The sequence below is a fragment of the Moschus berezovskii genome, chromosome 13, assembly GCF_049115385.1.
Source record: "Moschus berezovskii isolate FMDL1 chromosome 13, NW_MosBer_1.0, whole genome shotgun sequence".
NCBI lineage: Eukaryota > Metazoa > Chordata > Mammalia > Artiodactyla > Moschidae > Moschus > Moschus berezovskii.
The window spans coordinates 75,807,689-75,829,310 of NC_142472.1; the positions used below are offsets into that span (position 1 = coordinate 75,807,689).

Below are 21,622 nucleotides of genomic sequence, written 5' to 3' on the forward strand. Positions count from 1 at the left end.
GTCAGCCTTCCCAGGTAGCGAAATGGAGGAGCAGGAAAGTCTGCCATTCACCACACAAACAGCCACTGACCCGGAGCGGAGGGTGTGTGGGCCGTGAGTGGCACACATGTGTGGTTTCCAGCTCTGCTGACGGCGGGGGCTCAGAGGGGCATAAAGGGAGGAGGGTCCACAACCCTCAGCGACCTGCCAGACTGAAGGCCAGGAGCAACTTGATGTAAAATTCTGCACGATCTTCCCTCTCCGAGCCCCTTCTCTGTTAGACCTGCTGCTGCTGCTAAGTCACTTCAGTCGTGTCTGACTCTGTGTGACCCCATAGACTGAAGCCCACCAGGCTCCCCCGTCCCTGGGATTCTCCAGGCAAGAACACTGGAGTGGGTTGCCATTTCCTTCTCCAATGTGTGAAAGTGAAAAGTGAAAGTGAAGTCGCTCAGTCATGTCTGACTCATAGCGACCCCATGGACTGCAGCCTACCAGGCTCCTCCATCCATGGGATTTTCTAGACAAGAGTACTGGAGTGGCTTGCCATTGCCTTCTCCGCTGTTAGACCTATTCACTTACAAACGGTCCCTCTCAAGGCTGAAAGATCTCTTGCCTTAGGCGAGCGGAGAGCTTAACCTGCCCTTTCCACACCCATCTCAACCCTGTGGTTTCTCCACATCTGTTGTGTGAGCTACTGAAGTGACCTCTTCCTCCCTCTGATTGGAAGCTCACCCGGCATTTTTTGGATTATAGAGTTCTTATCTCCTGCCTTGTCACTTTGGGAATTTTGAATTTCTTGGCTTTTGTTTTTAAGAAGTAACCTAAAATTTCCTACAACATTAAATAAAATGGTACTGGTCCTGTCCTTCAAAAAAAAAAATTGAAAAATCTGTGTACAGGACAGAGAAAGAAACTAGTCAGACTGAACTATTTAGGAACTGAACAGTTGTATTGGTTGGCCCAGAGGTTTGTTCGGTTTTTCCGTAACATCGTATGGAAAAACCCAAAGGAACTTCTGGGCCAACCCAACAGATGAGGCAGGAAGAGTGATAAAGGCCTTAGCCCCAGGGCAGCTGCTGTGGGACTGAACGGAGGCATGGAGAGGAAAGAAAGTGGACGCCTGAGGGTCTCTGCTCAGCCCTCCTCTGTCATTCTACAACCGGGCTCCTACCTGCTCCTCGCACAGAGCTCCTCATGGAGCGGCTCTGTCCTTCCATGATCACGATCTTGACCTAAGACAATAATTGGTTTGTTTGGTAAGGAAGTCCAGACAAGCCCCAGTCAATGAGCTTCTTCCCAGGATTTTTAAATTAAGAGACAAAAATGCTCCTTCTCTCTTGGTGGATGAAGCTGAAATATGTAAAGCTTACAAGTGGTTAGAAGCTGTCTTTCCAGCCATAGCGAGAAGCAGTCTTCAGTGAGGGAACACTGGAAGCTGATATATTGATCTTTTTTTTTTTAATATGCATTTATTTATTTGGCTGTGTCAAGCCTTAGTTGCAGCACACGGGGTCTTCTTGTGGACTCCAGAGCACGTGGGTTTAGTTGCCCTGGGGCATGTGGGATCGTCGTTCCCCCACCAGGGATTGAACCCGTGTCCCCTGCTTTGGGACGGGGAGTCTTAATCACTGGACTAGCAGGGATGCCCCACAGCTGATGTAGTGAAAGGAACAAAACCGGGAGAACGGGATACAGAGAATCCTGATGGTATTGTTAGTGATCGGGGTTCTTGGCCTTCCCTAATGAATAGAAGTTGAGTAGACACCAGACTAGGAATTCAGGTAAGGCTTCATTCAAGCCCCTGCTGCAGCACAGTTGGGGCAGGAACAAATAACAGTTTCCCTTACGTACTCTCTTCTGGTTGCAGGGATGAGTTTGTTCTTTATGTTGGGTGAGAGTAGGGGTGGCTTAGGTGTTTTGACCACCCCTTAGGTGGTGTTCCCTGGTGGCTCAGAAGTTAAAGTGCCTGCCCGGAATGCAGGAGACCCGGGTTTGATCCCTGGGTCGGGAAGATCCCCTGGAGAAGTCAATGGCAACCCACTCCAGTACTCTTGCCTGGAGAATCCCATGGATAGAGGAGCCTGGTGGGCTACAGTCCATGGGGTCACAAAGAGTCGGACACGACTGAGCAACTTCACTTTCACTTTAGGTGGCGTTATGGTGTTATGCATAGTACCAAGCTTTTCTTTTGGCTCCATGCCCCTCAAAAAATCACAGTTGGGTTTTTTGGTCTCTTTTTGTATTTTTGGGGTCCAGAATTTACCTCAGCTGCCCATGCACGCAAGTTATTTTTCCGCCCATACAGTCTCTTTGTATTTTGTTGGAGAGGTGCATCCAGTGCTGCCAGCATCACAGCACTGCAGCAAAGGGGCCCAGCCCCCAGGCCTATCTCAGTATGAATTCCCACGTAACTTATACCTGACGCTTAGCTTCATTCCCAGGGTGGTGGCAGTAGCCTTCTACATTCCTGCCCTTGGGTTCTCTGAGCCAGCCAGAAATATGTTTATTATGAATTCCCTTATAGATAATTTTTTTTTTTTTTTTTTTTTTACTTATCTAGATAGTAAGCTCAGATTACCATGTAATATCTGAGCCACTTCCCTGGGGGCTCAGTGGTAAATCAACATGCAAGCAGGAGATACAAGAGACATGGGTTCAACCCCTGGGCCGGGAAGATTCTGTGGGTCAAGAAATGGCAACCCACTCCGGTATTCTTGCCTAAGAAATCCCATGGATGGAGGGGCCTGGAGAGCTACAGTCCATGGGGCCACAAAAGAGTCGGACACGACTTAGCGACTAAACACCACCACCATCATGAAATATATCATTTTGTATTTTTATTCTGTTTCTGAAAGTCCCTGTACAGATTCCTTAGCACCATCCTATCTCCTGTCCTGTATTCCAGTTACACTGGAAATTTACTCTTGCCCTGGGTATTCATTGTACTGTTTCCATACCTCTCTTCATACTCATTCTTTTGACTGAAGTGCTCTGTTTGTCTCTATTTGGAGAAATACTATTCTCTTTTTAAGATCTAATTCAAAACGTTCTTCCTTTTTAAAAAATTTCTTACACTGTATTATGCTTATGTGTTGCCTAACTCCCCCCTAGATTGTAAGCTTCTGAAAGCTGGAAACTACAGCTCCATCATCTTTGTATCACTGGCACTCTGGTTAATCCAATTGAACTCTAAACGTGATGTGATTATCAATAAGAGTAATGACCCTTTTAACCTAATTTTCAGATGATGAAATCACACTGGCAGTAATCATAATAATTTGAGTTTACAGGGCACACTAATTTTATAAGCAGGTTTCAAATTATGTTCAAAATGGTATATAAATCAGTTTTAAAATTTCATCAAGTTTAATCGACATTTTACTATATGCTAGTGTTTTGTAGAATACAAAGATAGTAAGGCATATCTTTCCTCCTTCAGTTTAATTGAGAGACAAATGTGTACAGTTAATCTGAAATTTAACTTCAAGACTACTCAGGAAAGACTAAATATGAGTAGTCCATGCCTACATCTAAACTTTAAATGGTCTGTGTTCCAAATGTCAATATTAAAATAGTTCTGTTAAGTGAATGTGTGGATTTTGAGCGTTTCCAAAAGAGGAGGCTCTGCTAAATCACTAATCCCAACAATTCTGTTACACAGAAACTTTATAACACAAGAAAAGTGCTCATAGTCCATTATTTTACTCATTTCTTAGAGAAACTTCAGGGAGGACTGCTGGGAAGTCTTAAGTGAAACAATTTGCACCCAGTGGAATTATCTGGAGGTTTAATAGAAGAGGGGCTTTTTCCTTTAACTTTGTATTTGGACAGTTGAAGCACACATGTTTAACGACTGGCTCACACATGCATTCCGAGACCTAGACGCAGCCTTTGTTAACGTTTTGCTGTTCCTGCCTTCTCTTCCGCCTCTACTTCCTCTTTCGCTCTATGTATACGCTGAGCGCTAGAAAGCAAGTTGTAGGACTCAAGACACTTGTCCCCTAAATATTTCAGCATAACTATTTTTCAATACACAGGACTTCAGATTTTAAAGCCAATGTGTTCCTAATTTAAGAAAAAACAGAACTATTATAAAGCACTTCTGGATTAAATAATTTGAATTTGGAAGATTGGCTAATTTTAAAATGCTAATTTAAACTATTTAAGAAAGAGTATAATTCCATTTAATTTTTTTAGATTCACTTTTTACATAAAAAGTCAATACTAACTAGGGAATCCTCCCACGTTAGCAATTGTGTTCATTACACTGTAGGTTAGTAATCTTTTGTTGCTATTAAATAATGATTTTAAAGAAACAAAATACATAAATGCTTAATTCTTTGTGTGTTTCTCCTTTATTTCTAGTAATCAAGTTTTCATGATAACTGTCTTTTACCAGGAATTTTTATGTGGGGAGAAGTGCTTGGATCAGCTAATTCAGAGACTGCTTCAATCAGCGGATGAAGAAGCCATTACTGAATTTTTGGATGAAAACCTTAAATTAGTCAAATAAAGTCTGATTTATAATTTATTATTATAGAAATGAAATGGGCCTACATCAAGAAGCAGACCAAAGCAAGGAAGTCTTTAGAAAGTTGATAAAGTGCAGCTAAAAATATACAGTACTCACAAAAATATTTTGTTAATGAATCACGTCATGTTTCTTGACCTAAGAGTTTTATTTTAGGTTTCCTATAAAGTACAGTCCAACTTCATGTGGAACCGAAGTATGCAACATTGGAAAGAGAAAGTATTGAGAGTTGACTGTGTGGTTTAGAGCAGATCATTTGTTCTCTGTGTTTACCTTTTTTGTTTCAGTTCAGTTCAGTCGCTCAGTCGTGTCCGCCTCTCCGCGACCCCATGAATCACAGCACGCCAGGCCTCCCTGTCCATCACCAATTCCCGGAGTTCACTCAAGCCATGTCCATCAAGTCGGTGATGCCATCCAGCCATCTCATTCTCTGTCGTCCCCTTCTCCTCCCGCCCCCAATCCTTCCCAGCATCAGAGTCTTTTCCAGTGAGTCAACTCATCTCTTTAGGTGGCCAAAGTATTGGAGTTTCAGCCTTAGCATCAGTCCTTCCAATGAACACCCAGGATTGATCTCCTTTAGAATGGACTGGTTGGATCTCCTTGCAGTCCAAGGGACTCTCAAGAGTCCTCTCCAGCACCACAGTTGAAAAGCATCAATTCTTCGGCGCTCAGCTTTCTTCACAGTCCAACTCTTAACCATCTATAAATTAATTTAAATACATTTTAAATCTGTTACTTCAGGACTTTGCCCATGGTAAAATCTAGTGATATAAACTTAGAAACTTCCTTAAAGACAAAGTACCATTATTCATGTCAGTGTTAGGACTTAAACTACTACTTTTAAATTAAAAAAATAAAAGTTGTAAATAATAGGAGTCTGTAACGTGCACTATTATACAGATGGTTGAGCTCTGTGAGAGCTGAATGAACTCTGTACTGTGCAAACTACAAGTCAATATTTAAAGCAGACTGTCTGGCTTCTGTTTCTTATTCTGACTTAATAAACGTTCACAAATGTGGTATAATGTGAGTAATTCATTGGGGTCGGTTTTGTGCTGTGACATATAAAACCTAGTCCTCACCTTAAAAGAGCTTCCAGCTGAACAGGGAACCAAAATATGTCACCAACCCTAATTCAGAGTGGCACACTGTGTTTAGTACTCGTTCTTGGGAAGTTTTTTAAGTAAAAAAGAGAGCGGTTGTTATTTTAGACAGTTCCTCAGAAAGGAACCATATGCCAGAAAGGAACTGTATGCCAGAAAAGACTGGTTAAAATAGAGTTTTAAGACCAATTGAATTATTTGGAAATAAAAATGAGAGGAAAATTTTTTCTGAAGTTTTTATTTTGAAAATCAAATACTCAGAAAAATTTTACAAATAATTTTAAAGAACCAGTTCAATGAATACTATATTGTCTAGATTCAACTATTGTTAATATCTTGTCATATTTGTTTTTTCTCTTTCTCTGATTCACACACATACAGTGGTTGTTGAACTATTTAAAAGTTTTTTTGTTTTTTTTTAATTTTATCTTTTGGATGCACTTCACAGCATATGGAATCAATTCCTCGACCAAGGATCAAACCCAGGCCCCCTGCATTGGCAGCATGCAGTCTTACCCACTGGACCACTAGGGAAATCCCTGGACTATTTAAAAGTTAGTTTCTGATCTTATAACACTACTCCTAAATATTTTATCACATCCTAAGAAAAATTATAACTCCATTATCACACTGAAAATTGAAAATGTTAGTCACTCAGTTCAGTGCAGTTCAGTTCAGTCTCTCATTCGTGTCCGACTCTTTGCAACCCCATGAATCACAGCACGCCAGGCCTCCCTGTCCATCACCAACCCCCGGAGTTCACTCAAACTCATGTCCATTGAGTCGGTGATACCATCCAGCCATCTCATTCTCTGTCGTCCCCTTCTTCTCCTGCCCCCAATCCCTCCCAGCATCAGTGTCTTTTCTAGTGAGTCAGCTCTTTGCATTAGGTGGCCAAAGTATTGGAGTTTCAGCTTTAGCATCAGTCCGTCCAATGAACACTCAGGACTGATTTCCTTTAGAATGGACTGGTTGGATCTCCTTGCAGTCCAAGGGACTCTCAAGAGTCTTCTCCAACACCACAGTTCAAAAGCATCAATTCTTTGGCGCTCAGCTTTCTTCACAGTCCAACTCTCACATCCATACATGACCACTGGAAAAACCATAGCCTTGACTAGACGGAACTTTGTTGGCAAAGTAATGTCTCTCCTTTTTAATATGCTATCTAGGTTGGTCATAACTTTCCTTCCAAGGAGTAAGTTCAGTCGTGTCCAACTCTGCAATTCCATGGACTGTAGCCCATGAGGCTCCTCTGTCCATAGGATTCTCCAGGCAAGAATGCAGGAGTGGGTAGCCATTCCCTTCTCCAGGGGCTCTTTCCAATCTGGGTCTCCTACATTGCAGGCAGATTCTTTATTCTCTGAGCCATCAGGGAAGCCCACTGTATTATCACACTAATTGTATATTAATAATATAATAATAATTGTATTATATGACCTAATAAAGTGAAGTCACTCAGTCGTGTTCAATTCTTTGTGACCTCACAGACTGTAGCCTACCAGGCTCCTCCATCCATGGGATTCTCAAGGCAAGAGTACTGGAGTGGGTTGCCATTTCCTTCTCCAGGGGATCTTCCCGACCCAGGGATTAAACCCGGGTCTCCCGCATTGTAGGTAGACACTTTACCATCTGAGCCACCACTGTATATTAATAATATAATAATAATTGTATTAAATGACCTAATAGCTATTACAAATAAGAATTCCTTCAATTATCCCCCAAATTTTTTTTAGCTGTTTTTGTTTTGTCCAATCCAGGATACAACCAAGATTCACACATTACATTTGCCAGTATCTCTTTAGTTTTTAAATTACCCCCCCATTTTTTTCCCACATGACATGGACCTTTTAAAGAGTCCCACAGGGTTGTTTTGTAGAATAGTCTACATTCTAAATTTGTCTGGCTGTTTGCTCATGCTGCTGGTAACTTTCATTCATCCCCTAAATGTACTATGGGCTTCCCTAGTGTCCCAGCTGGTGAAGAATTCACCTGCAATGAGGGAGACCTGGGTTTAATCCCCAGGTTGGGAAGATTCCCTGGAGAAGGGAACGTCTACCCACTCCAGTATTCTGGTCTAGAGAATTTAATGTACTATAATGTAAAATTATGTCTAAAGATGAGTTAAATTCAGATTAAACACATTTGGTAAGACTACTTCATAGACGATATCGTGATACTGTATCATATCAGGAAGTTCCTGCTGTTAGTAATGCTAAGTTTGGAAGCTGGCAGACTCTCCATAGTAATGGAAATGGAGCAAGCTCTCCATGCTTTCTTTAATAATGAGTATATAATCTGCAGGGTAATACTTTGTCATCATAAACATTTGATTTCTCATTGTGCAAGGCAGCTTCTGAAATGACCCCAGTGATCCCTGTTCCTGGCATTTCACGCACTTGTGTAATCTTCTCCCCTTGAATGTGGACCAGACTTACTGACTCTTTTCTAACAGGCAGAATATGGTGGAAGTGGTGGGTTACCTGATACGAGGTTGTAGAAAGACTCGCTTCTGGCTCTGTTTGTGCCTCTCTTGGGTCACTCGTGCTGGTGGCAGCAAGAAGCTGTCATTACCAGCCCTATGGAAAGAGCCTCATTGTATGGCAAAACTGGTCCAACAGTCCTCAACAGCCTGCCAGCTGGCACATGAGTGGGCATGGAAGTGGACCGTGTACCCCTAGTTGTGTCCTGAAATGACTGTGGACAGTCTTAACTATGATTTCAGGAGAGCCCTACTCCAGGACGTGACCCTCAGACACCGAGTCAATTATGGTTTCTTGGTTTCAGCCACTAATTATTAGGGTAATTGGTTACACCCAAATATGTAACTGATACACCCAATGACCTTTAATCTCAATGATTTAACATCAAGGAATGATTCTTGCTTTGCCTGAGACATCTGTTATATTTGGAGTTACAAAATGGTGATGTTCTCAGACTTTCATTCTCTCTGAATTTATTAGCTGACATTCTTTTTAAATTATTTACTTATTTGGCTGTGCTGGGTCTTTGTTGCTGAGCAAAGGCTTTCTCGTGCAGGCTTCTCACTGCAGTGGCTTCTCGTTGCAGAGCACAGGTTTTAGGCTTATGGGCTCATTGCCCTATGGCATGTGGGATCTTCTCGGACCAGGGATCAAACCTGTGTCCCCTGCATTGGCAGGCGGATTCTTATCCACTGTACCATCAGGGAAGTTCAGAAACAGATTTTTGTTTTCAGGCATGCTACGTAACAGAGAAACCTCTATTTAAGGAAATGTAAGGCCACCTCATGAGAAGAGTTGACTCACTGGAAAAGACCCTGATGCTGGGAGGGATTGGGGGCAGAAGGAGAAGGGGACGACAGAGGATGAGATGGCTGGATGGCATCACCGACTCAATGAACATGAGTTTGCATGAACTCTGGGAGTTGGTGATGGACAGGGAGGCCTGGCGTGCTGCAATTCATGGGGTCACAAAGAGTCGGACACGACTGAGCGACTGAACTGAACTGAACTTTTAAAACATCATGTGAAACAAGGCAAAATGAAGATAGTCTACCTTAATGTTTTTTTTCTTTTAAATTTTTTGCTAGAAAACTGAAATTTACAATGTGTTTATATTACTCACTGAGTATATGGCATTTAAAAAACACATCATTACAAAAAAATAACAAAAATACAAAGTCTTAAAACCTACGGGATATGGAATACATTATCCACTGAGGCCTTAAATGTAGTAGAGGTTTACATAAAAAGGAAAAGCAATGAGTATACAAGTATACAGCCAGTTTAAGAAGTTAGCAAAATAAACAAAATAGTCATAAAGAAAAGAAAGCAACTAATACATACCAGGTATTAATGCAATAAAAATAAAGATAAAATTGAGAGGCTCAACGGTCAAAGCTGCCTTAAAAAGCTTCTCTAAAAGTGAAATAAGCCAGAAAGAAAAACACCAATACAGTATACTAACGCATATATATGGAATTTAAAAGATGGTATACGATGGTAACCCTGTATGCGAGACAACTAATTTTCGAATGTATAGGCATAAAGTTGTTTCTATTATTTATATTCTTAATGCTTCTATGAGTAATTCCCATTTTGAGTATTGTTTATTTGAAAGATTTTTCTTATTGATTATTGTTACCTGATGTTTACCTTAATGTTTTTCATTAGTCTGTCTTAATGTTTTCTCAAACCTTGGTGTTTATACCAATCACTTGGGAAACTTGCCATAAGGCAGATGCTGATTCACTAGGTTTGGGGCCCGTGGTTTTGCATTTCCAACAAGCTCCCAGGTGATGACCAACGATCATGATGGCCCACAGACACCACTTGGAGTAGCAAGGATCTAGACGCTGGCTCCGGCGGCGGCGCGGACACGAGAGACGCCGGCTCCGGCACAACCGACCATGCACAGAAGCATGGCCGAGAGGAGCTACCCCACGCCAAAGGTCAGGGTGGTGGCCAAGAGGAGCTGTCCCACGTCCAAGAGGCAGTGGCTGCGTGGGCACAGGAGGGCCGAGAGGAGCTACTCCACATTCAAGGTCAGGAGGGGTGGCCTTGAGGAGATACCCCTCGTCCAAGGTAAGGTACAGCGGCTGCACTTTGCTGTAGCGGCTGTGAAGAGATTTTCCACAACCAAGGTAAGTGAAACCCAAATAAGACGGTAGGTATTAGGAGGGGGCATTAGAGGGCAGACACACTGAAATCATAATCACAAAAAACTAGTTGATCTGATCATATGGACCACAGCCCTGTCTAACTCAATGAAACTAAACCATGCCATGTGGGGCCACCCAAGACGGACAGGTCATGGTGGAGAGGTCTGACAGAATGTGGTCCACTGGAGAAGGGAATGGCAAACCACTTCAGTATACTTGCCTTGAGAACCCCATGAACAGTATGAAAAGACAAAATGATAGGATACTGAATGAGGAATTCCCCAGGTCGGTAGGTGCCCAGTATGCTACTGGAGCTCAGTGGAGAAATAACTCCAGAAAGAATGAAGGGATGGAGCCAAAGCGAAACAAATACCCAGTTGTGGACGTGACTGGTGATAGAAGCAAGGTCCGATGCTGTAAAGAGCAATATTGCATAGGAACCTGGAATGTTAGGTCCATGAATCAAGGCAAATTGGAAGTGGTCAAACAGGAGATGGCAAGAGTGAACATAGACATTCTAGGAATCAGTGAATTAAAATGGACTGGAATGGGTGAATTTAACTCGGATGACCATTATATCTACTACTGTGGGCAGGAATCCCTTAGAAGAAATGGAGAAGCCATCATGGTCAACAAAAGAGTCCGAAATGCAGTACTTGGATGCAATCTTAAAAACAACAGAATGATTTCTGTTCGTTTCCAAGGCAAACCATTCAATATTACAGTAATCCAAGTCTATGCCCCAACCAGTAATGCTGAAGAAGCCGAAGTTGAACGGTTCTATGAAGACCTACAAGACCTTTTAGAACTAACACCCAAAAAAGATGTCCTTTTCATTATAGGGGACTGGAATGCAAAAGTAGGATGTCAAGAAACACCTGGAGTAACAGGCAAATTTGGCCTTGGAGCACGGAATGAAGCAGGGCAAAGGCTAATAGAGTTTTGCCAAGAGAACGCACTGGTCATAGCGAACACCCTCTTCCAACAACACAAGAGAAGACTCTACACATGGACATCACCAGATGGTCAACACCGAAATCAGATTGATTATATTCTTTGCAGCCAAAGATGGAGAAACTCTATACAGTTAGCAAAAACAAGACCAGGAGCTGATTGTGGCTCAGATCACGAACTCCTTATTGCCAAATTCAGACATAAATTGAAGAAAGTAGGGCAAACCACTAGAGCATTCAGATATGACCTAAATCAAATCCCTTATGATTATACAATGGAAGTGAGAAATAGATTTAAGGGACTAGATCTGATTGATAGAGTGCCTGATGAACTCTGGACAGAAGTTCGTGACATTGTACAGGACACAGGGATCAAGACCATCCCCATGGAAAAGAAATGCAAAAAAGCAAAATGGCTGTCTGGGGAGGCCTTACAAATAGCTGTGAAAAGAAGAGAAGTGAAAAGCAAATGAGAAAAGGAAAGATATAAGCATCTGAATGCAGAGTTCCAAAGAATAGCAAGGAGAGAAGAGAAAGCCTTCCTCAGCGATCAATGCAAAGAAATAGAGGAAAACAACAGAATAGGAAAAACAAGAGATCTTTTCAAGAAAATTAGAGATATCAAGGGAATATTTCATGCAAAGATGGGCTCGATAAAGGACAGAAATGGTAAGGACCTAACAGAAGCAGAAGATATTAAGAAGAGGTGGCAAGAATACACAGAAGAACTGTACAAAAAAGATCTTCACAACTAAGATAATCACGATGGCGGTATCACTCACCTGGAACCAGACATCTTGGAATGTGAAGTCAAGTGGGCCTTAGAGAGCATCACTACAAACAAAGCTAGTGGAGGTGATGGAATTCCAATTGAGCTATTTCAAATCCTGAAAGATGATGCTGTGAAAGTGCTGCACTCAATATGCCAGCAAATTTGGAAAATTCAGCAGTGGCCACAGGACTGGAAAAGATCAGTCTTCATTCCAATCCCAAAGAAAGGGAATGCCAAAGAATGCTCAAACTACCGCACAATTGCACTCATCTCACACGCTAGTAAAGTCATGCTCAAAATTCTCCAAGCCAGGCTTCAGCAATATGTGAACCATGAACTTCCAGATGTTCAAGCAGGTTTTAGAAAAGGCAGAGGCACCAGAGATCAAATTGTCAACATCCGCTGGATCATGGAGAAAGCAAGAGAGTTCCAGAAAAACATCTATTTCTGCTTCATTGACTATGCCAAAGCCTTTGACTGTGTGGATCACAATAAAGTGTGGAAAATTCTGAAAGAGATGGGAATCCCAGACCACCTGACCTGCCTCTTGAGAAACCTGTATGCAGGTCAGGAAGCAACAGTTAGAACTGGACATGGAACAACAGACTGGTTCCAAATAGGAAAAGGAGTACGTCAAGGTTGTATATTGTCACCCTGCTTATTTAACTTATATGCAGAGTACATCATGAGGAACGCTGGGCTGGAAGAAGCACAAGCTGGAATCAAGATTGCCGGGAGAAATATCAATAACTTCAGATATGCAGCTGACACCACCCTTATGGCAGAAAGTGAAGAGGAACTCAAAGGCCTCTTGATGAAAGTGAAAGAGGAGAGTGAAAAGGTTGGCTTGAAGCTCAACATTCAGAAAACGAAGATCATGGCATCTGGTCCCATCATCACTTCATGGGAAATAGATGGGGAAACAGTGGAAACAGAGTCAGACTTTATTGTTTTGGGCTCCAAAATCACTGCAGATGCTGATTGTAGCCCGGAAATTAAAAGATGCTTACTCCTTGGAAGGAGAGTTATGACCAACCTAGATAGCATATTAAAAAGCAGAGACATTACTTTGCCAACCAAGGTCCGTCTAGTCAAGGCTATGGTTTTTCCCGTGGTCATGTATGGATGTGAGAATTGGACTGTGATGCAAGCTGATGGCTGAAGAATTGATGCTTTTGAACTGTGGTGCTGGAGAAGACTCTTGAGAGTCCCTTGGACTGCAAGGAGATCCAACCAGTCCATTCTAAAGGAGATCAATCCTGGGTTTTCATGGGAAGGACTGATGCTAAAGCTGAAACTCCAATACTCTGGCCACCTCATGCGACGAGTTGACTCACTGGAAAATACTCTGATGCTGGGAGGGATTGGGGATGGGAGGAGACGGGGACAATAGAGAATGAGATGGCTGGATGGCATCACCGACTCGATGGACATGAGTTTGAGTGAACTCCGGGAGTTGGTGATGGACAGGGAGGCCTGGCCTGCTGTGATTCATGGGGTCGCAAAGAGTCAGACACGACCGAGCGACTGAACTGAACTGAACTGAGGACATCTGTTTAATTAATGAATACTTTCAGTTATTCTATACTTTATTTCAGACAATGAGATTGAGTTAAACCACAATCCTACATTATGCAGATAGAACTTTAGTCCCCAAACTATGAAGGTAAACTTAACATTTTTAACTGTAAGTAGAAAAATATTAGGAATGAACCTTTAACTATGCCCTCCTCCAGGGGATCTTCCTGACCTAGGGATCGAACCAGTGTCTCCTTCATCTCTTGCTAGGTCTTTAAGCCAAAGATAAATCAGGGTTCTTGTAAAACAGTCTGGAAAGCCAAAGTTCATTGCCTCGTATAATCAACACCTTTAAAACAGCAAGGAGTAACAAACTTTATTTAAAAAGTACATTTTGGAACTTCCCTGCTGTTTCACTGGCTAAGACTCCGTACTCCTAATGCAAGCGGCTGGGGTTTGAGCGCTGGTCAGAGAACCAGGGGGCTTCCCAGGTGACTCAGTGGTAAAGACCCTACCTGCCAATATAGGAGACACCGGTTTGATTCCTGGGTGGGGAAGACCCCCCTGGAGGAGGAAATGGCAACCCACTCCAGTATTCTTGCCATGGACACAGGAACCTGGCAGAGTACATGCAGTCCATAAGGTTGCAAAGAGTCGGACACGACTGAGCAACTGTGCACCCACTCATACAAGGAATTGGATTCCACATCCTGCAACTAAGACCTGGCCCAACCAAATATTAAAATAAATAAACAAACAAACCTTAGAGATAGTTTGAAATTGAGTCAAGGGACCTAGGATCACCAAACTAGTACAAAGAAATTGTTTTTAAAATCATTTGTCTCTAGTGTTGGGTGGCAACAGTGATTAGGAAACGCGCATTGGCAGGGGTGGAGCTTCTAGGGTGCTGGTAATGTTCTATTTCCAGGCCTGAATGAAAGCTACATGGCTGTATTCATTTTGTAATAATTGTATTTACAATTGAGTTATTTTGGACAGTTTCATTCACCTGTGCAACTACCAGCACAATCAAGAAGAGAACATTTCCCTCACCCCTGAAAGTTTCTTTGTGTTCCTTTCCAATCAACCGAGCAATCTGTTACGTCCACCCACTCTCCCAACAGTGGCTGCCTCTTTCATGATTTTGATTCATCAGAACTTATTTTCAGTGTTCTGGAACTTCACATAAATGGTCATAGAGCATATACTTCCTGTATATCTAGTTTCTTCTGTTCAAATTTTTGATATTCAATTTACAATTACAGGTATCAAAGATTGTTTCTTTTTATTTCTGAGTAATATTGCTGTATATGAATATACCACAATTCATTTCTTTCATTCTATTGATGCATATTTGGATTATTCCCAGTTTTGACTATTATGGATAAAGCTTCTATGAACATCCTTGGACAAGTCTTTTTTTAAAAAAAAAAACTTCATTTATGTATTTTTGGCTGTGCTGGGTCTTTGTGCTGAGTGGGCTTTTCTAGTTTCAGCAAGTGGAGGCTGCTCTCTAGTTGGGTGCTCAGACTTCTCTTGTTGCAGAGCACGGGCTCTCGGGCACTTGGACTTCAGTAGTTGTGGCTCCTGGGCTCTAGAGCACAGGCTCAGTAGTTGTGGCACATGGGCTTAGTTGCTTTGCTGCATGTGCAGGGATCGAACTCATGTCTCCCACATTGGCAGGTGGATTCTTTACCACTGAGCCACCAGGGAACCCCTGCACAAGTCTCTGTAGACGTGTTTTAATTTCTCTTGGGCAGATGCATAGGTGTGAAACTGTTGGGCATTTAACATTCAAAGAAACTACCGAACAGGTTTTAAATGTGGATATATCAATTTATAGTCATAGTATTAATATATGAGGGTTCCAATGGCTCCCTATTATCACCAACATTTAAATTGTTGACCTTTTAAAAAAAAGTTTTAATTGAAGGATAATCGCCCTACATACAATGTTTTTGTTGCTTAGTATTGTTGATCCTTATTCTTAATATTATTGAGCTTAAGTTTAGTCATTCTAGTGGGTGTGCAATGTTTTCTCATTGGGACTTTAATTTGCATTCATCTGATGATGAACAACATTGAATGTTGAACAGCTTTTCATATGTTTATTGAGTATAATATGTATTACAGATAGTTTTTCCTAGTCTCCGACTTGCATTTTTATTTTGTTTTTCACTGCTTTTTGATGGGCAAAGCTGGAATCTTGTTCGTTTGTTTTTTTATTTTTACTTACTGAGCACACAGAGTAGTCAAATTCAGAGACCTGAGTAGAATGGTAGTTACCAGGGATTTTAGGGAGGAAGACAGAGATGTTACGAATGGGTACAAAGCTGCAGTTTTGCAAGCTATAAACAGTTGGGTGGGAGTGATAGTGGCAAAACAAGGTCAATATACTTAATGCCAAAGCAATGAAAAATTTAAAAATTGTTAAAATGGTAACCTTTATGTAAAGTATATTTTATAGACATTAAAAGTTTTGTTTTTTTCCCAGCTGGTGTTAGTGCAGGAGGGAAAGCAATCGTTGTTACTAATAACTTAATTCTCTTTGGTGTACCTGAAAGACACCCAAGGAAGGTGTAGAAGAGACATTTGGGCCCAGAGCCCATCTTAGTTTAATATCTCTATCCTGGAGTATTTCCATTAGACCCTCATCAGTTAATCAGAAAAGAAAGACAGTTTGACTAAGAGTTCTTCTTTTGTGTGTTATTCACCTATTCGTGTACTAATACTAAAGGTTTAATTCACTAGGTTATGGTAACACATGGCAGGCAAACTAGCAGCAGGAGAAGACTGGTTTTTAAATAAAAGTTCTCTAACCTTAACCCCAAACTTAACTTTAAAAAAAATCTAGGCACTTGATTTTGAATATTTAAATGTTGATCTGTCATATATAAACCCTTTTGTACAGCATAAACTACTATATTATTTCAAGGAATGTGTAAGCATGTATGAATACCATGTTTTGAGGATCTTGGGCTTTTTACAATACAAGGTATGTTTGTTTAAATATTTTAATTTAGAACTCTTCTTTGGAACTTCTTAGTAAAGACAATTATAGAATCTTCAACTGATTTTTGGAAAGGATGCGGAAGAAGAAATATGAGTAACTGTCTTATTAAGAAGTTATGAAAATAATTTTGCTCCCTAGTTGATGAAGTGTTGATTAGGCTAGAAGTCAACCTATCTGTGAAAGTGCCTGATTTGCCCATGTAAGACCATGCTGTTCTCTAGGACCTCATTTTTGTCTAAGATATCCTAGTGAACCTGCATATCATTTAGTACTGAAAATACTGTCATACTCTTCAGAACCTTTGAAAAGAAGCAACAGTAAACACTGAAAGTTTTCTTTGTAGAAATTGCTCATGGTTTCGAATAAGTGGATGCCTCATTTTTCATAAATTAGAAATGAAAAGCCAACAATTACTCAATATTTGTATTTTAGTCACAGTGTAAACAATTATTAATCTAATCAACAAGTATTTATTGAAGCATCCTATGTCCTGTGAAAGTTAGATCATTCCATTCTCCCAGAATCCTATGAAATACTATTATCCCCAATTTCCAGACAGGGAAAAGTTCTGACAGTAAAGTTACACAACTAATGAATATTAAAACGGGACTTCCACTCTAGACTTCAAACCCACAGCTCTAAACCATCAAATTTGGAATAAACGCTTGCTGATTCTGTTAAAGCAGTAGACCCCGAGAAGCCTCGCGATATTACTGGAACTACTGATCCCAACATGCACAGCGGCTCCTGTGAGGCAGCCTAAGCCGCGGGGTCCCGACATGCCTCGAGGCGCGAACGGCAACCTGGGAGCCGTAGTTCTCCTGGGCGCCTACCGGTATTGCCAGCGCGGCGGTGGCGGATCGCTTGGTTCCAGTTTGTAGGTCCTGTGAGGGCGAGCTGAGGCGGAGAAAGGGCGTGGAACTGGAACCGGGTGAGTCAGGCACTGTCTACGCGATAAAGGGAGGCGGCACCGCGAAGCAGGGCTGACTTAAATCAGCGCGGCAGTCTTTTCAGGGACATAGCGGTCTCGGCGTCAGCGAAAATAGAGCGAGGAGGCGCCAGAGTCCGGTTCTCGTCCTTCGCTCCCCGCCGCCCTCTCCACCATGCAGTCCCGGGAAGAAGCTCCGCGCTCTCGCCGCCTCGCCAGTCCCCGCGGCGGGAGGCGTCCCAAGAGGATTTCCAAGCCCTCGGTTTCGGCTTTTTTCACGGGCCCGGAGGAGCTGAAGGACACGGGCCATTCTGCAGCCCTGCTGGCCCAGCTCAAGTCTTTCTACGACGCGCGGCTGCTCTGCGATGTGACCATCGAGGTGGTCACCCCCGGCAGCGGGCCCGGCACGGGCCGCCTTTTTTCCTGCAACCGTAACGTGCTGGCGGCCGCGTGTCCCTACTTCAAGAGCATGTTCACCGGCGGCATGTACGAGAGCCATCAGACGAACGTGACCATGCACGACGTGGACGCCGAGTCCTTCGAGGTGCTGGTGGATTACTGCTACACCGGTCGCGTGTCATTAAGTGAGGCCAACGTGCAGCGCCTTTACGCGGCCTCCGACATGCTGCAGCTGGAGTACGTGCGGGAAGCCTGCGCCTCCTTCCTTGCCCGCCGCCTTGACCTGGCCAACTGCACGGCCATCCTCAAGTTCGCCGACGCCTTCGACCATCACAAGCTGCGGTCACAGGCCCAGTCGTTTATAGCCCACAACTTCAAGCAGCTCAGCCGCATGGGTTCGATTAGGGAAGAGTCCCTGGCAGATCTGACCCTGGCCCAGCTGCTAGCTGTCCTGCGCCTGGACAGCCTCAACATCGAGAGTGAGCGGACCGTGTGTCACGTGGCGGTGCAGTGGTTGGAGGCGGCTCCCAAGGAGCGGGGTCCCAGCTCTGCAGAAGTCTTCAAGTGTGTCCGCTGGACCCACTTCTCTGACGAAGATCGGGGCTACGTGGAAGAGCTGCTGACCAAGCCCATTGTGAAGAAGTACTGTCTGGACCTTGTTGAAGGGGCCCTGCAGATGCGGTATGGTGACATGTTGTGCAAGTCTCTGGTGCCCAAGCCAGAGAGCAGCGGCAGTAGCTCTGTTGTGTCCATAGCAGAAAATCCACCCCAGAGGCTGGGTATGTGTGCCAAGGAGATGGTGATCTTCTTTGGCCATCCCAGAGATCCCTTTCTGTGCTATGACCCATACTCGGGGGACATTTACACAATGCCATCGCCTTTGACCAGTTTGGCTCACACTAAGACTGTCACCTCTTCAGCTGTCTGTGTCTCTCCAGACCATGACATCTATCTGGCTGCCCAGCCCAGGAAGGATCTCTGGGTGTATAAACCAGCCCAGAATAGTTGGCAGCAGCTTGCTGACCGCCTGCTCTGCCGGGAGGGCATGGATGTGGCATACCTCAATGGCTACATCTACATCCTGGGTGGGCGGGACCCCATTACTGGAGTGAAATTAAAGGAAGTGGAGTGCTACAGTGTTCAGAGGAACCAGTGGGCCTTAGTGGCTCCTGTACCACATTCCTTCTATTCTTTTGAACTCATAGTGGTTCAGAACTATCTTTATGCTGTGAACAGTAAGCGCATGCTCTGCTATGATCCTAGCCATAATATGTGGCTGAACTGTGCTTCTCTTAAACGGAGTGACTTTCAGGAAGCCTGTGTCTTCAATGATGAGATCTATTGCATCTGTGACATCCCAGTCATGAAGGTGTATAACCCAGCCAGGGGAGAATGGAGGCGTATTAGTAATATTCCCCTGGACTCGGAGACCCACAACTACCAGATTGTCAATCATGGCCAAAAGTTGCTCCTCATCACTTCTACAACCCCTCAATGGAAAAAAAACCGGGTAACTGTGTATGAATATGATACAAGGGAAGACCAGTGGATTAATGTAGGGACCATGTTAGGTCTTCTGCAGTTTGACTCTGGCTTTATTTGCCTCTGTGCTCGTGTGTATCCTTCCTGCCTTGAACCTGGTCAGAGTTTCATCACTGAGGAAGATGATGCACGGAGTGAGTCTAGCACTGAATGGGACTTAGATGGGTTCAGTGAGCTGGACTCTGAGTCAGGAAGTTCAAGTTCTTTTTCTGATGATGAAGTCTGGGTACAGGTAGCCCCTCAGCGAAATGCACAGGATCAGCAGGGTTCTTTGTAAATATTTTGAAATACTAAGATGTTTCTATTGCTATGAATATATCTTAAAAAGATGTCCTTTCCTTTTCTGGGGAAAAAAGAAAACTTTAGGATTGCAGATTTGGTTTAGAAAGGGTAATGTTTGAATTGCTAATGTAATGTTACAAAATGTGAACAGTCCATGAAATCAGCTATATAATAATTTACTGTGCTGAAAGTCGAGATTAAAATATGCAAAAAAAAAAAAAAAGAACCATGTAATTGATTAGAATGCTTGCTGGTTTTTTTCTGTGTTCAAGAATTTGTTGCCCTAGTGAATTGTTTTCATTAATTACACGGTTTATATTTTGATTATCTAATTTAGTCTTTGTTCATTTTTAAATTCTATTTAGTGTTGTCGGGGAAAAGTTAGTTTTTTCATTTTTGTGTAGAAAATTGGACTAGAAATTGTTGACAGGGTTTCAAAAATTTATATCTTCCTTCTGAATAATGAAAGTAGTAGAGTTCCCAAATTCTCACATAGTCAGTTTTTAGTCTTCTAAATTTAATATAGTTTGTTAAGATTTGATTTTCTACTCTTCTGCAAAGAAAAACAATTGGATATATAATTAAGGTTATTAAAGAGTGATTTCATTTTGATAATGGACAGAATGGTCTTAAGCACTCAGAAAGTAAGAAAAAAATCAGGATTCCACTGTCTTAAAAATTTTTTTCCTTTTTATTTTTGGAATATAAAATGTGTACTTGCTAAATGTGACCATTTTTCTGTCTTAAAAAGCATCCATTCTGGTAGTAACACTATTTAGACCCTTCTAAACCAAAAACAATAGAAAACTTCATCTATACCTGATACATGTTTCACTGAATCAGAGGAACAGTTGTTTTTTTCACTGGACGCGTGATTGGGTAATGTAAAGTTTTAATCCATTGGTCATGCCTTGTCTTAAAAAGTTTATATGCTTTTCTACAACATTTTGGCTGTATAGTTCTGGTGTTTGTCTTAGAGAATTCTTTGGCAGGAAGTGATTTTTGTGTGGTGATATGGCTTTGAAGATATATATAAGCTAAAAACAGTATTTTATTGAGATCAGTAGTAGTTATTGTGTCTATCAACTCTAAAATCAAGTGCCAGAAGAGAACTTTAAAATTTTAAGCTGTGTATAAAATTGTTTTACGTAGCATTGAAATTTTCTGTCAGTTTTGTAAGTCACTGTAAATGATTATCAGCTTGAAGGTATTTTTATATTAAAAGTTGACAAATAACATAAGTGGATGATGACATTTGGGGCCAAAAGTGAGAGTATGTTTCCTCTAAAATACTTCCCTAAGCAGTGGTGTACCTGGTTATTTTATTTATTTGTATCTCTCCTATATTTCTCTGTGAACCATGCGCCAGTCTGATTTTTGTGTTTTTCGTTTTATATCACCATAATAAGGGAAGACCTAGAAATAGAGACTTAAGTTGCACAAATTTGATACTGTTAAATGTGAGAACATATAGGTGCTTACTTTTTGAGGGTCTGTTAATAGGTATGGTTGTCACAATACAAATACATGATAAGTAGTGTATATGTACAAATGCTTATGGTCTATAAATTTTTTTATACTCAGTTTATCTTCTTGGACCGTTGTTCAATAACATACTAATTTCTCTTCTATATTTATTCTCTAGTGACCAAATGCTGACATTAGTTTTCGCCCAGGCAGGGTACTGAGGAGTATTCTGGAGAACAGAATTTTCAAACTAAGAAAAGGGAGGGAGAGAGATAGTGGTTTAAAAAAGCCAAACACACAAATGTTTTCTTAGCGATTTTGATGGGCCACTGAAGAATCTACAGGAGGTTCCTGTCTGACATTATTTAGTGAAATGAGATTCTTACTCTAGCAGCATGCTGCTGCTGCGTCACTTCAGTCGTGTCCGACTCTGTGTGACCCCATAGACAGAAGCCCACCAGGGTCCCCCGTCCCTGGGATTCTCCAGCCAAGAACA

The 21,622-nt window shown here is 42.1% G+C and overlaps 2 protein-coding genes across 4 annotated transcripts in view; both read left to right on the top strand.

The window, feature by feature from the left end:
- MTRF1 (mitochondrial translation release factor 1) overlaps positions 1-5,722 on the top strand; it is a 44,823-nt gene extending 39,101 nt beyond the window's left edge. Inside the window, exon 10 of one of the 3 annotated variants that reach the window (XM_055426026.2) lies at positions 4,379-5,722. In XM_055426026.2, the coding sequence (XP_055282001.2) occupies positions 4,379-4,492 (114 nt within the window). In that variant the 3' untranslated portion in view covers positions 4,493-5,722. Of the gene's footprint in view, positions 1-4,344 lie in introns of all 3 variants that reach the window. The other 2 variants (XM_055426028.2, XM_055426025.2) reach the window with 2 other exon arrangements.
- Positions 5,723-17,305: 11,583 nt separating this feature from the next.
- KBTBD7 (kelch repeat and BTB domain containing 7) lies at positions 17,306-19,885 on the top strand. Its single transcript, XM_055426023.2, has one exon. It carries the CDS (start codon positions 17,612-17,614, stop codon positions 19,652-19,654), a length of 2,043 nt encoding a protein of 680 aa, XP_055281998.1. The 5' UTR covers positions 17,306-17,611; the 3' UTR covers positions 19,655-19,885.
- Positions 19,886-21,622: the final 1,737 nt, after the last annotated feature.